This window comes from Squalius cephalus, assembly GCF_949319135.1.
Source record: "Squalius cephalus genome assembly, chromosome: 10".
Classification (NCBI taxonomy): domain Eukaryota; kingdom Metazoa; phylum Chordata; class Actinopteri; order Cypriniformes; family Leuciscidae; genus Squalius; species Squalius cephalus.
Window position 1 is genome coordinate 17,954,087 of NC_137131.1, and position 15,009 is coordinate 17,969,095.

The following is a 15,009-nucleotide window of genomic DNA, read 5'->3' on the forward strand; positions in this document are numbered from 1 at the left end:
TTACTCTTTTTTTTTTTACTCTCTCCTCTAATTTTTTTTTTATTTTTTTATATTTACTTACAGTAAGATGTGTGTGACCAACATATGACAGTAAAAGAGCACACACAAACCTTATTCTAATATGGAATTCGAATTGCATTGGAATGGTAAAGAGTGTTGGGACGTAACAGGAGGGCCTTCACTCAAGGATACAATATGATGGACACGTCTAAGAATGTTCCACATATGGTTGAAATACCTAGAAAGATAACATTCTGGGAGTCAAGACTATAAAGGAGAAAGGAAGCCCTCCCTTCACTGTCACACTCTGCAGCCGCTCTGTGTGACTGTACGACTGCTGGCCTTTTCTTGCAAGAAAATAAACCTCATCAAAGACTATTGGAAATATTTGTCTCTTATTCAGTGATAGAATTTTGTTTGCCACCACACCTCCCTGAAGGTTCTCGAGGCGACGGTAAAGCGACTCAAATTTGGCCTTACTCGTAGCCGAGCCTCCCTCATAGTCATACCATTGACAAAGACATGGGCAACTAGAGTGGCTTGAATTTCATCTGAGACTGCTTGTCTTCTTGTCCTTGCCCTTCCTCCTCCTCCTCATTCTTATCCCTCTTCCTTCATGTCTTTCTGGATCCATTGTTCCAAAATGCAATAAAACTGATTTGGGCCCTTTTATATATCTATTGAAGGTTCTGATTGATGTGTGTTAAATTTTGACTCTTGTAGTGTTTCCACTTGGGTAATTGTGTGCTAACTGAGCTGAAGCTGTGCTGACTTGAGTGAACAATATTGAATGCTAGTGCTTTCTAAATGACAACATGGTCTAAGCAATGAGAAATGAAGGGATTTGTGTGTAGAGTTTTGCAGTGACAGTTCAACAAATCTGACTCATGTGTCAAAACAGGGAATAGTGTTTATAGTTTAGTGAAATGGGTGTGCTTTTTGATAAATGGCGTTATGGTTTTGAAATTTTAGCTCAAAAGCCTGGTTATAGTGTTTAAGCAATCGAGAAAAACTGTAATGTGAGACGTACATAAGCAAAGCTTTTGGATTGAATTAATGAGGTGTAAAAAAAATTGTATTAAAGGTATCATATCAGGAATACTTACTAGTACCATATACCTTTAAGACCTCAATACTCCCTCCCTAGTACAAAAAGACTACCTTAGTTGTATTAATGCAATCAAAGCCTCACAAACAGCTCATTCCGAAATCTCTTTTCAGTTTAAGGTACAGTTTAAAAGGTACAGTTATAAGAAGTGTAGCTTTTTTATATATATATATTTTTAATTTTGATTTTAGTTTGTTTTAGTGATTGAAGTGCTTTTGTCATTTTAATTTATTTTTAGCTTTTTTTGTCATTTTTATTACAGTGTTAGTTGTATTTTACAGTCAGTTTTATAGTGTTATAGTAGAGTAAGTTATTATATTTAAATATAATATTTATATCTTCTTTAATTTAAGATTTATTACAAAAACTATTTTTAATAGTTGTAGTTTCGGTTAATAATAACAACACAGTTTGTAGGTAAAAACAATTATGAAAAGATCCCTTTAATCTGGAGTTGATCCCTTAATATCTGGAGGCAGATATTTGTCAGATTTATATTTGGAGGATTTCATTCAGTGTTGTCAGGCTTTTATACTTTATGGCAGTCACCTTGAGTCTCTCAATGGCTTCCTCGCTCCCTGGGCTGAACATGATGCGATCGTGCAAGTTGCTGATGGAACCAGCCCGGCTGGACAGGGCGGAGAGAGATGGAGAGGGGCTCATCCCCGTCATAGCATTGGTCACTGTGGAGAGATCACCTCTTTGATTGACAGCTTGGCCACTATTGTTATTGTTCTTGTAATCGGATATGTCTGTCGGGGAAGGGGGAGAGAGGTGCGGGGGGTTGTGGGGGGGTCAGGGGGTGACAGACACAGAGTTCAGAGAGAAGCAGACAGAAAAGGATGAGCAGAAGGAAGGAAAGGTAGAGAAAAGAAGACAGAGAAAGACTTGTAGCTTGAAATAAATTTGAATTCAGAGAGCAAGAAATTTCACATGTGAGGAGAAACGCTCAAGAAAGAACAGACAGTCACAGCCCAGTAAAGGAGACAAGCGGAAATAAAATAGGAGCTCTAGCGCAGGCACCCGGCAGCACAGAGACAGCCATCTCAAGCGCAATGTAACACTTCGGGCTTCAGCTACAGCATTACACGTCGACCATCCAATGACAGCAACCTGAGAGCCATGTCTGAAATATTTAACAGGCAAACATGCATTGATCTGGGCTGTTATTTGACACCAGTTTCTTATATGTGTTAGTGTACATTGAGCAGAATAATGGTGTTAGTCCGTTCAAGCAACTAAATGGCAATTCGTTCTTGGTCTTAAAGATGAAAATTCTGTCATCGTTTACTCAAATTGATCAAGCCTCGGATTTAAACTACATCAAATGACGACATGAAAATCAAACGTCAAGTATTATCAAAACTTACTGGCTCTCGCATGTCATTTTTATTATTCGATATGACAGCGAATAAAGACTTAAATCTCAGTTTAATCATGCAACTGATAATGCCACTTCAGAAAACTTTATATCAGTCAAATTAAGCTATATGCTCATTTTAGACCTTGAAACCCAACTGACACTCAGTATACAGACAAACACAGCTAAAACCTTTTTCAAAATGTATTATTTTGTGTTAAACAGAAGAAAGCAAGCCATACGAGTTTGGGACGACATGAGGGTGACAATGATAACAGAATTTTCATTTCTGGTTTTTGAGTTTTGTGGCTTTTATATACATGGATTTGAGGTTTTCGGAATGCTAATGAAGTTACTAAAAATCTAATTTCTTCCAAGAAAACATACATAAAATCTTGATGACTCATGTTGCACTACACTGATTTGTCCAATTAAATAGTGTCTAGAAGAATTGCCCCACCCCCCGCAAACAACTAGAAAGTAAATAAATGGTTGATGACTGCAATGGTCCATCTCTCATACTAATCAACATACACTTTATGTAAGCAAATATTGACTGTAGAACATCTGGACATTAGCAATGAGCTCATATTTCTGCTAAAAGCCAGTGACTGTCATTACTGTCATCAACTAACTAGAATGATCATCATCGCTGACCACAGTAAAACCTCCATTACCAGTTCAATTATACTCTCGTAAAATCCATTTGACAGTAAAATTTACATCCTACGTCTGTTACAAAACAGCATTCACAAATCTTGTGAGCCGCACACAGGAAATATCCTCCCACGCTGCTCTTACTTAGAGACACTGTCAGCATTTCATGTGATATCCACCTATCCAACCACTAAATATCATATATCTCTAGCTGAACAGTTATGCTAATATAATTTGAAATGCAACACTGGATATAAGTGGCTAAATAAACATACACTCTATAGAGTATATAGTTTGTCTTTGTAATGTCTCTGTAACCTTCGGCACAATAATATCTCTCAGCTCTGACAGTGCTGCTATGGCAACAGAGTGCTTACTCGGTGCTACTACACTCCTAAGAGAGCTACCAGGCAAGTATCTTGGGTAAAACGTGAGAAGACATGGCCCCTGGTGACGGATGACTAAACACCAGACTAAGATAGATATGTGCTCTTCTAAGCATATAGCAGCTCATACAAGAGGATTGCATAATGCATATTGAAGAAAGGTACTTCATCTAATACTTTCTGCTCAAAGCAGTGCTGTGTGCCAATACGTGCAACCTCCATTCATGGCTTGAGATTAACAAAGGCTTTACCCCCTCTCTACATCCATCTCAGGTTTGAATAATGGTTGCATCACACACAGAGCAAGTGCAATCAATTATGCACTAAAAATATTTTTTCATGACTGGCCAGTCCCAGGTCTGAAAGCACAAATAGCCACTTATTACTTATGGACAGTTTATCCATAGTACAAATAGAATATTATTTCTGTTTACTCTTTGTCTGAATAGAATCTATATCACTATTGGCACACTATTATAGATTAGATTAGGCAGAAATAGATTCTTGATGTAACAACTGCAGGTTTGGACATGTTTGGAATGGTCTATATCTTCTCAAAAATCGATACGATCAAGGCCATAAATTATCCGTGCCAACATTCATTGCTTTAAAGAGTTGAGTTGTGTTACATCTGACATTAAGAAGCATTGGGTTTGATGTTCAGCCATTATTAAAGCAGCAGCTAGCAACAGGCAGACATTGTATAAAGAAAAGACAAGCTGTCACTCAAACACACATCTGCACTAAGTCCCTCCCACTGCAAAATACAGTCAGATATCAAGACTTACTCCTATGTCTTGGAGAATTTTAGTGCATGTTGTATATTAAATTGAACGTACATTTTTTGTGCATCTCTGATTTTACAATTATGGTGTGATTTTTGCAAACTGTGGAAGTCACATAAAAAAATAATTAATTTCCTTGCATTAGATTACAAAATATATTTACAATGTAAAAAAATGTTTGTTTCAATTTAAAAAAGTAAGTGTTATTGTTACCTGAACATTTTAAGTTTAGCCAACTTGAAATGTGAAGTTGTACTAAGTGACAACTTAGATATTTGAGTTGACTGAACTTAAAATTAAGGTAGCGCGAACACTAAGTTGAAACAACAATATTTTTTACAGTATATTGTAAAGAAAAGAAGGACATTGTGTGCTGAAGTGGCTAAAGTGTGCAGACACTTTGGTATCCACTGATTTAAGCATTAAGACACAATTCTTACGCATTAATAAATCTTTACATTCTTATTCAATGAAAAGCATATGTAAATAGAGGGCAGCTAAAGAACATTCACTAGTATGACAGATGAGTGGATGAGTGAGATCAATTAGCTCATAAGTGTGACATCACATTTATCCCGCTCTGCACTGCAAGCCAAAAGAGAACGAGAACGAAAAAGAGGGAGTGAGAAAGAGAGAGAGGGAGGGAGACAGCCCTGCATCACCAGACTAGATAAAGCAGCTTTCAGCTCAGAAACCACACCAGCAACCAGGGTTAGAAAAAAGCAACTGCCAAATAATCACATCCAAAAATTGCATTGTAGTAATAATCATTTAGATTATTAGAAGACTATATTATATTGATCTATTACAAATGCAACTTTCCTAATTCTATCCTAACTTTCCTAATCTATATTATTTATAATTATTAATATATTAGATACTAAATAAGTAACAAATATATTAATGTTTAGCATTTATATAATGATATTTCATAAATCAACAATTATAAAAGATAGTTAAACCCTTTAATAGACCCTGATGCTGCAGAGATCTGCTTTATCCATAAAAACTGCAAAAGCGTAGAAAAGAGAGTGAGATAGAGCCCAAGAAACACACATTTCAAACCAGCAAAATCTTCAACTGGCCCCCGAAACGCTGAGAGAATGACAAAGAAGAAACAAGAGTAAGAGGAATAATATAGAAAAAAAATTATATATACAGAATAATACAGAAAAAAAAGAGAAAAAGAGAGAGGAAAGTGAGACTCATTGTTTCACACAAAAAGACTTTAAGTGCTCATAGGACATTCAGAGTCTAAACTAGACTTTTGAAAGTCACTTGACACTGAATTGTACCAAACCCAGAGGGCTGGACTCCAGACCGTCTGTTTTAAGGCATTTCCCCGCTGGGATCACCATCAAGAGACGATAGGATGAGAAAAGAAACGAGTGATTAGAAGAAACAGAAATAGAGTTAGGAGTGCACAGGGAAGAGTAGAGGACCCAGTGGAACCTAGTGAGTTTTTTAAATAGTGGACATAGTGTGTGTGTGTGTGTGTGTGGTGTGTGTGTGTGTGTGTGTGTGTGTGTGTGTGTGTGTGTTCATTTTAATCATCCATGATTATCTTTGCAACTCTCTTCTATAAGCTCTGTTCCAAAACCTAACAAGCCTCCTTGTTGTCTACAACCTACATACTGTAGGCAGCTGCCTTCTAAGAGAACATCAAGGAATCTCAAAATTGACAAATTTCGAACACTATCCCTGCATTCGAATATACCTACTTCCATAATATATGAGTGAAAAACAGTATGTGAGATGAGTAGTACAATATGTCAAAATGTATAGTATTTATTAAACATTAGGCGAGAAGTACCCAAATTACTTACTACTTCCAGCGAGATTCTGAAGTGCACAACCGAAAGACACTTTACTATAAAGCCACAGGAGAGAATTTAATGACATAAATGACCCTGTAGGTCACATGACGTAGTACGTCTAAATTCAATTCTAAACGTCTATAAACTTACTTTTGTAATGGTGGCAAAGTAGGTTTAAAACCAAAAGTAGAACCAAGTGTATTATATAGTAAGTGATTTTGGAAGCAGCTTATGTTGACATCAACTTCATGGGGTGCAAAAGTAATGCTCTGCACTGACACTCAATTGAAAATCTTAGAAAGCAGTCTACTTAAGTTCAGTTGTCTATTTTTTTGAACAGCCTTTGCCATCTGTGGTGCCTTAAAATGCTGTTTTATAGGCAGCTTACTAGGATTTGGAACAGAACAATAAAACATTTGCAGTAATATATGTTTCAGTACCAGAAAGAAACAGCAGTCAATGAGTCACATTAACAGTCTGATGAAATACTTATAATGAAAAGAAGGTGGTGTCAGAGCAGAAAAAAAGCAAATGGTCTTACTCTCAATGATGTCACCCAGGCCCTGGGCATAGAGGAGGTCCTTCAGACGTCCCACCTCTTCTTTCAGTTCACGCACCAGACGGTTATTAGGATCTTCATTGATCACAGCATTACAACGGATCTGTTTAGCCCTGTCCGCATACCTGCATAACACACACAACTGTTAGTGAGTGACTGCACTTTGGTTAAGAATAAATAAGTTGTAATATATATACAAAATGCTTATATATATATATATATATATATATATATATATATATATATATATATATAATGTATATATATGTACACACATATATCCATACAGTATTATAAAGTAAAAAAAATCAATTTTAAAGAGACATTCTACTCTATTGCACACACACACTTCTGATAGGTGCCCAATTACTCTTTTCAGCAGTGTTACTGCACACCAGCATCTTTGAAGGGCATTTCAAGAGGAAGGCAGGTGTGTGGAGAGGAAACGGGAACATTCTCATTATGTAACATACTGCTATATCTGTCAGCTCATTAACAAACCTCAGACAGAGAGAAAAAAATGACAAAACTGGTGTTTTACTGAGGCAGAATACCTGAGAGTGCTGAGGGTTTCATCATAGTTGATGTCGGCTGGACTCAGAGCGGCCACCATTGCAGTGCGAGAGTTGCCACCTGTACGAGGTCAAAAGGTCAATTGTTTCAAGAGCGAGAATATATTATTATCCTGTTTCATGCGACAGAACACCTTTGATACATACCAAGGTTCTCTCTCAGTAGCCAGGTCAGTACAGAATCCCTATAAGGAATAAAATTTTCCACTTTCTTCTTCTTTTTGTTCTGTGAAGAAAAGACAAAAAAAATTATTATTATATTATATTATATTATATTATATTATATTATATTATATTATATTATATTATATTATATTATATTATATTATATTATATTATATTATATTATATTATATTATATTAGTTAGAAAGTTTGGGGTTGGTAAAGATTTATTTGTTATATGTATTTGTTATTTTTGTAAAAATGAAGGATACGTTTATATGATCAAAATAATATAATATACAAACAATAATATTGTGGAATATTATTAAAAACATTATTATAAAATAACTGTTTTCTGTTTATTAAAATATAATTTATTTCTGTGATTTTCATTCAATTGAAATTTCATTTCAAGATTTTTCATTACTTAAGTCTTTAGTGTCAAATGATCCTTCAGAAATTATTCTAATATGCTGATTTGATGCTGAAGAAACATTTCTTATCAATGTTGAAAACAGTTGTGCTGCTTAATATTTTTTGTCCAAATTTAAAATGTGATAATTTTTTTCTGAATTCCTTGAGAACAGAAAGTTTAGAAAGTACATAACTTATTTGACACAGAAATAATTTGTATTATTGTAAATGTCTTTACTGTCACTTTCCATAAATTTAATGTGAATAAAAGTATTAATTTAAAAAAATAAATCTTACTGACCCTAAACTTTTGAATGGTAGTGTATAATAAATGACTGACAGACAGACAGATGGAATTTGATCAACAGTGTTATACCTTGTTTAAGCCAGAATCCTGCAAAAATAAGTGATAAAATACATTGCGGGTGATTAAACTGACACACATTTATCTTTTTTATGTTGAAAATAATAAATCATCAAACATCCTCAAGGCTCAAAGCAAAACAAAACACTTACCACCTCAGCCAGAGCTGAAATGACTTTTCCCAGGGTAGTGAGTGATTTATTGATGTTTGCTCCTTCCTGGGACGCAAAGGGTAAGTAGAAAAAAATAATTACAATTCCAAACTCAAAGTACTGAAGATACTATTCTTCAATATACTAGATTTTATTGAAGATAGAATGAATAGAAGTGCTGTCAAAATGCTCTCAATGCACTGAGAGTAGGAAGTACAGTATCTGAAGAGAATTAGACACTTTTCACACAGTCGTTCTACACCATGCTTATAACCCACGGGTATAGGAACATTTCTCACTTGTAATTTAGTCTTTTTTTTTTTTACTCAGGATTATGAAACCCTGCACCAGAGAAGGGTTACTGTTGGGGTTACAGGTTAAGTTTTTGCTGTACTAGGAGAAAAAGTCAAATGGTGATGGAAAACGTGTCAATTGTGAAATACTGTAGAGACCTTTTCATTTTTACCTTTATAGTCTAAAAAGTCAATTCAGGAAAAAATGTATGACAGTCAGCATTTATATAGTATATAATATATAATACGCAATCAATGCTAGAACTTTATGTAAACAGGTCGCATACTGACACTGCAAATATGCAAAAAAGGATATTAACCCAGAGTCTAGGAATGAAGTTTGTAACTTCAGTGTACCAAGGATTATTTGTTAAATGAAATAAATTAAATTAATCTGGGTAAATTATGAGCAACGTGAAAAGATAACCCAGATTCGTTTAACCCGGGGTTTACAAATGACCCAGGGCTAACTATTTCAAGTGCGAAAAGCCATACAGAGTGGGTACAATAATGTGGAAGTCACAGGCCCTGTTTACACCTGGAATTAAGAAGAATTTTGTTTGATCGGACGAGAGAGACACATTCCCGTTTACACCTGGTGTTTTAATCCATCTCTTTTGTCCACTTTCGACCACTTCTGTCTTGATTTCTTTGAGGGGAGGGTCTATGGGTGGGTAAATGTATAAGCTTTTTCAGATCTTTCGATCTAATGGATGAAGTAAGCTCAAAGGAGACAACGGAAAACATACGGAGAGCAGCTTTTGCTTCTGCTCTGACAGCCATTACAAGTCAGAAATGGTGAGAGAACACTGAGCCTGGTACGTTTATCAAACAAAACTTGGGTCTTAAGTCGACAAAGTTTAAATCCCATCTGGGTAGTGCCCTTTCTATAATGTTTACACATTAGGTCAGTAGGCGGAGTGCAGGCGGTCTTTTGTGGCTGTTCGAATGCATTCGACCACATGAACGTCTTCACTACGAAAGCAATCCGGTCGAATGCGTTTTCAACTACCTCTGGAAGTGGTCGAAAGTGGACAAGCTCAAAACGTTTTAGACCCCATTTACACCTGTATTTAGTGTCGTCCACTTGTGATCCAATCCACCAAAATACAGGGCCACAGAGATACTGAGGGAGTTAGAGAGCATGAAAGAACAACAGAAAATGGGAAGTGAATTTGGACAGCTAAAAAAAAAAAAAACCTCACCTTGAGCCGTGTGCCTTTGGCTCCAGTGGAGTCTGCTCTCTCACTGCCGGCTAAATCCACCAGACTGATTTTGCTGACCTAACAGAGAGGTTCAGAAGAGGTCAATAATGAACATGCTGGAGAAATGGACGAGCCCATATCACCTTTCACATCAGCCATAGAGAAAAAAATGTGTGTGTGTGCATCCCTGATGTGCAAGGATGGGAAACAAGTGGCCGAGCCTCACGCTCTAAATTGAGCCGTATATTATGATTAACAGGGTCTGTAACATGCAAGAGCAGCACGTACCTTTTCTGAAGTGTTATCTGTTTCCGAGTCATGCCGCTTCTGGGTGAAGATGATGTTGAAGACAGCGTGAGAACGGCTGCTGGTCTCATTCATGTTAGTGGCAGCTACTGTCCTGGATAACAGAATTTCACCATTCAGAAACTTCATTCAGTGCTCAGATTATAATTCATGTGAAGTATTACTGTGGATTTAGATTCCTCACAAGTCTACATATCATAATCTCAAAGCATTTGCACTAACTTCTGCCTTCAGGAATCATCTTGTCCTGAACTAAAATTTAATGATCATCAAAAATTTCCCTGATGCATTCAGATCCATTCTCTAATGTACAATATCATTCGAAAGTTTGGGGTCAGTTAGATTACTTTTTTTTAAAGTATTTTTATTCTGTAAAGATGCATTTAATTGATCAAAACTGACAGTAAAAACTGTTTTGAAACAGTCTTCTTTCTATTCATCAAATAATTCTAAAGAAATATAAATCACAATTTCAAAAAATAATATTAAGTTGAACAAATATTTTCTACATTGATGATAACAATAAGAAATGTTCAGCATATTGCTTTCTGAAGTATGAGACACTGAAGACTGGAGTAATGACTGCTGCAAATTCAGCTTTGCCTTTACAGGAATTAATTACTTTTTAAAACATAATACAATAGAAAAGATTGTAATAATATTTCACAATATTACAGTTTTTACTGTATTTTAGATCAAATAAATGTGATCTTGGTGAGCATAAGACATTTATCACAACACTTAAAAATATTACAGACACCAAACTTTTGAAATGTAGTGATATTCATCAGCTAAAATTCAATTCCGATAGATCTTAGATGACACAGTAACTTAAAATGTTGCGCTGAGAAAAAAAAAAAAAAGTGCAAACTTTAGACCTCATAATTATGTATTCCACTCAATTATCTCCTGTCTGTTGTGCCAAACCATCAACTTACATAACAGGCTAAATGTATCATGTAGGAGGAAGGTGTAATGTATTGGCAGGGATGTATCTCAACACCTTGAGATTAAAGAACTGTTAAATGACACTAAGCTGAGGAAACAGGAATGTACAATTATAATGCCTCCTGGAATTAAACGATCCATTTGTTTCCATGGCATTATGATGATAAGCATGAATAATAAGTAAATATTTGTTTTCCTCTCAATGTGGACCATGAAGACCTTGAAAAACAAATGTGACCAGGACTGTACAATAAGTTAGACCACAGGTCTGTGCAGCAAAAACAATCACAGGTTATTTCTAGAATAGAATAGAATAGAATAGAATAGAATAGAATAGAATAGAATAGAATAGAATAGAATAGAAATGCTTTCACATTGTGTTAGAATTCCTGTAATTACAAGAGGCTGAGATTCTACTTTGAGCTGTTTATATACTCAGACCCCGGAATGATTTGTTACTATGGCAACACTCAAAATCCAAAAGCCAAAATCCATGTGCGACTTTGTTTTAGATGACAGCATAATAATACAATGAATACATTAATTCACTTCTACAGTATATGCTCTTAGGAAATGCACCAGGTAACACTGGCTATAATGAAATGGCTTCTTAAATGAAAAATATGATATCAGGTTCCTGGTTATCTTTCGTTGCTAATTTTGGTTTCATGACAATCAAATGAGAGCATTTGGAACTTTCATCAAATTCCAGAGTTTTTAATTATGTGCTCAATAAACACAATACTATTCAAGAGTTTTATGTTTTTGAAAGAAGTCTATTTTTGTTTTCATTGGCTGTTTTGTTACTGTTTTCTATTTTAATATAATTTTACTATTTTAAAATGTAATTTATTCCTGTAATGGCAAATATGAATTTTCAGCAGCCATTACTCCAGTAATCAGTACCAAATGATCCTTCAGAAATTATAATATGCTGAGTGCTCAAGAAACATTTCTTAAAATGTAAAAGTTAAAACCAGTTGTACTGCTTAATTGTTTTTGTGGAAACTGTGATAAAAAACTTTGTAACATTATAAATGTTTTTGCAGTCAGTTTTGATCAGTTTCAAGAATTACTACACTTTTAAAGTTTTTACTAGTTGGAAATTTGTAATTACAGTAATACACACATGACATGAACACTCCATTAGAATAGAATAGAATAGAATAGAATAGAATAGAATAGAATAGAATAGAATAGAATAGAATAGAATACCTAGCCTTATTCCCTGAGTCCATCAGGTCTTGAATGTCATTATATGATGTGACAGCGAGTTTGGACAGATCTTCTACATATGGGCCCAGTAATGGGTGCTCTCGCACACGCAGATTTCCTTTGTTTTTGGGGTTCAGAAGATCTCGTACCCTCTCGCAGTAAATCTCCATATAACTAACCTGGAAAGACAAAAATAAAAGCCTGTTTAAAAGCACAAACACCATATAAATGAGAATTGAAACAAAAATCACAAACAAATTTACAATACAAAAGAGTGTTAATGAGATGCTACAAAGATTTGGAACCAAACAGAAGAATAGAAAACAGGGTTTGACCCAATCTTACCTCCACAGAATAGGACAAGCTGTTATCAGTATTGTTGTCATTAAACTTGGTGAAAAGGTCCTCACACAGCTGACGGTTAGTATGAAGGAGAAAAGGGGAAAGAGACAGACAAAATAAAGAGAGATTAGTTAGTGAATAATCCTTTTTTTTACTATGTGTACTGGTCAGCTTGGTGTTTGACTTGTCGTTTAATTCTGTTTGAACTGATCTCGTTCACACTGCCTCTGAATGCATTATCATTGTCCTGTTTATACAGCAGTGCCAGTGACAGAGAGACAATATGTGCTTTAGATACACAAAAAGGACACTCAAGTAGCTAATAATTGTATAAAAGTGCTGAAACTGATATTTGGAAACGATTATTCCTCTTCATATTTGCTTGTACATGCATCTTTTTTTTTACCAGTGGAATGATCCCCAGCTGGTCCTTCTCCTGTTTGCCCATCATGGTATAGGATTTACCGGCACCGGTCTGGCCGTATGCAAAAATACAGACATTGTAGCCCTCAAAGGCATGAAGTAACATCTCCTCTCCAATGTCTCTGTACACCTGCTGCTGGGAGGCAAAGTTGATATCTTCTGGCTGTGGACAGATGAAGAAAAATATAAGTCTTTGACGTTTTGAAGAAAATATCTCTGTTTTGTGCATTTCACTGCAAAGTTTTTAACTAGTTCTGGCTCACCGAGGTATGTGACCAATAGGAGTAATCGAAATTGAAGCTTTTGTTTTCTTTGGGTGCTTTGGGGTTGATGATGGCTGAAAGACAAGGAAAAGATGGCAGAGAATAAGTAAGGTTAATAAAACATGCTAGAGATCCTGAGTGGACACCCAATACTCTGCTGTCAGCCACTAAATGGCCGCCACACAGTGGCAGAAAGTGCTGAGTCACTGTAGTTTAGTTTAAACGAGTCCACACGGATGTGCTTTTAAACCCTGCTTCTCCCACCAGTAGTAACTGAAAGTCATCACAGAGAGGCAAGAATCACAAATTAGTAATTATGTTCATCTAAATATGGTAATGGGTGTAAATGAAAATGACGTCTATATGGGAAGACTTGAGTCATTTGAACTTGCATTATAAATGCTATGTAGGTGCATAAACCAAATACACTAACATTCAAAAGTTGGAGGTTGGTAAGTATTTTTTTATGTTTTTGAATTAAGTCTCATACGTCATTTTGTAAATAAACACTGCACACCTACAGACTGAACACGTAATACGCATGCGCATGACGACACCGTTTTCCCAAATTCACGTTTTTGTGGTTTACATGGAGACAATAACGGTATTGTTTTCAAAAATGTTTCAGAAACAGTTTTTAAAAGTTTGCATTTTCAGGCCCCCAAAACTATGCTTAGTGTATGCCTAATATGCTGTATACATTTAAATCTGTAATTCAAAACCTTACAATTATTTTAAACAATTTAAAACGTTAAAACGGTTATGATGTAAAATGTATGATTTTACATTTACATATTTACATTTACTATTTCGCACAAAAGCTCACATGTTCTTGCCTCCATCGAAGCACAAGATGATCATTGGAACGTCTTAAATCATGCTGGACAACATGATCATCACAAACTTCTGAAGCACAAGTGCCGCTAACTTTAGGAAGATAGGAAATAATACTAATAATGTCAGAAAATGATATGCAATTGAAAGTCCACCATATATGGACTGACCTGTGAAGAGTTTTTGTGTATAAGAAAGAATGAGAGATCAAGAGGAAAAGATAAAGAGCTAGAAAGAATTACACCAAGTCTCTACAATCTAAGGTCAGTATTCTGACCTTACTGTGTTACCCAGCCATAAAAAAGCTTCCCGACTTCATATTTCATATTATCCTTGAGTGAGATACAAGAAAAAACATGTTTAGTTTGCTGGCCTTGATGGAGGTCTTAAGCATGAGACTCAACGCAGGCTCTAAATATTCCTCTGGACAACTCCATCAATAATAAATAATACATTAAAATGAATAAAATAAAGGTGAAGATGGGGTGGTGGACACATGCTGAAAGAACTGTCATAGGAATAAGGCAAGCGGCCTTTTGAATTTTTAAATACTGTGTTGTGATTGACAGGATTAAATGAACTTGCTCCTCTTGAACTTTCCTTTAGAAGCCCAATTTGCCAAGAGACAGGTTTCTTTGCACAATACTCCACAAAAAAGTATAAGCACATGTAATAAACACAGATAAATCAATACTTTTCACTTGAGATAACTAGTACTATCCCACTAAAAATGTGTATGAAATGAATGCACAACCATATTACAAGAGAAGCGCATCGCCAAAAACACTGAGTGCATCATGGAGGAAACATCATTTAAATGGACTCTGCTTGTCTAGCAACATA

At 35.5% G+C, this 15,009-nt stretch overlaps 1 protein-coding gene across 17 annotated transcripts in view; it reads right to left on the reverse strand.

Annotated features, from left to right (window-relative positions):
- kif1aa (kinesin family member 1Aa) overlaps positions 1-15,009 on the reverse strand; it is an 81,673-nt gene that overhangs the window by 35,685 nt on the left and 30,979 nt on the right. For 7 of the 17 annotated variants that reach the window (XM_079882847.1, XM_079882848.1, XM_079882863.1 and 4 more), the window contains 13 exons: positions 13,333-13,406; positions 13,053-13,232; positions 12,650-12,718; positions 12,305-12,483; positions 10,124-10,235; positions 9,836-9,913; positions 8,338-8,403; positions 8,198-8,215; positions 7,392-7,470; positions 7,227-7,305; positions 6,655-6,797; positions 5,353-5,391; positions 1,658-1,860 (listed from right to left, as the gene is read on the reverse strand). In XM_079882847.1, coding sequence (XP_079738973.1) covers positions 1,658-1,860; positions 5,353-5,391; positions 6,655-6,797; positions 7,227-7,305; positions 7,392-7,470; positions 8,198-8,215; positions 8,338-8,403; positions 9,836-9,913; positions 10,124-10,235; positions 12,305-12,483; positions 12,650-12,718; positions 13,053-13,232; positions 13,333-13,406 — 1,319 coding nt within the window. The remainder of the gene's footprint in view (positions 1-1,657; positions 1,861-5,352; positions 5,392-6,654; positions 6,798-7,226; positions 7,306-7,391; positions 7,471-8,197; positions 8,216-8,337; positions 8,404-9,835; positions 9,914-10,123; positions 10,236-12,304; positions 12,484-12,649; positions 12,719-13,052; positions 13,233-13,332; positions 13,407-15,009) is intronic. The other 10 variants (XM_079882855.1, XM_079882854.1, XM_079882853.1 and 7 more) reach the window with 3 other exon arrangements.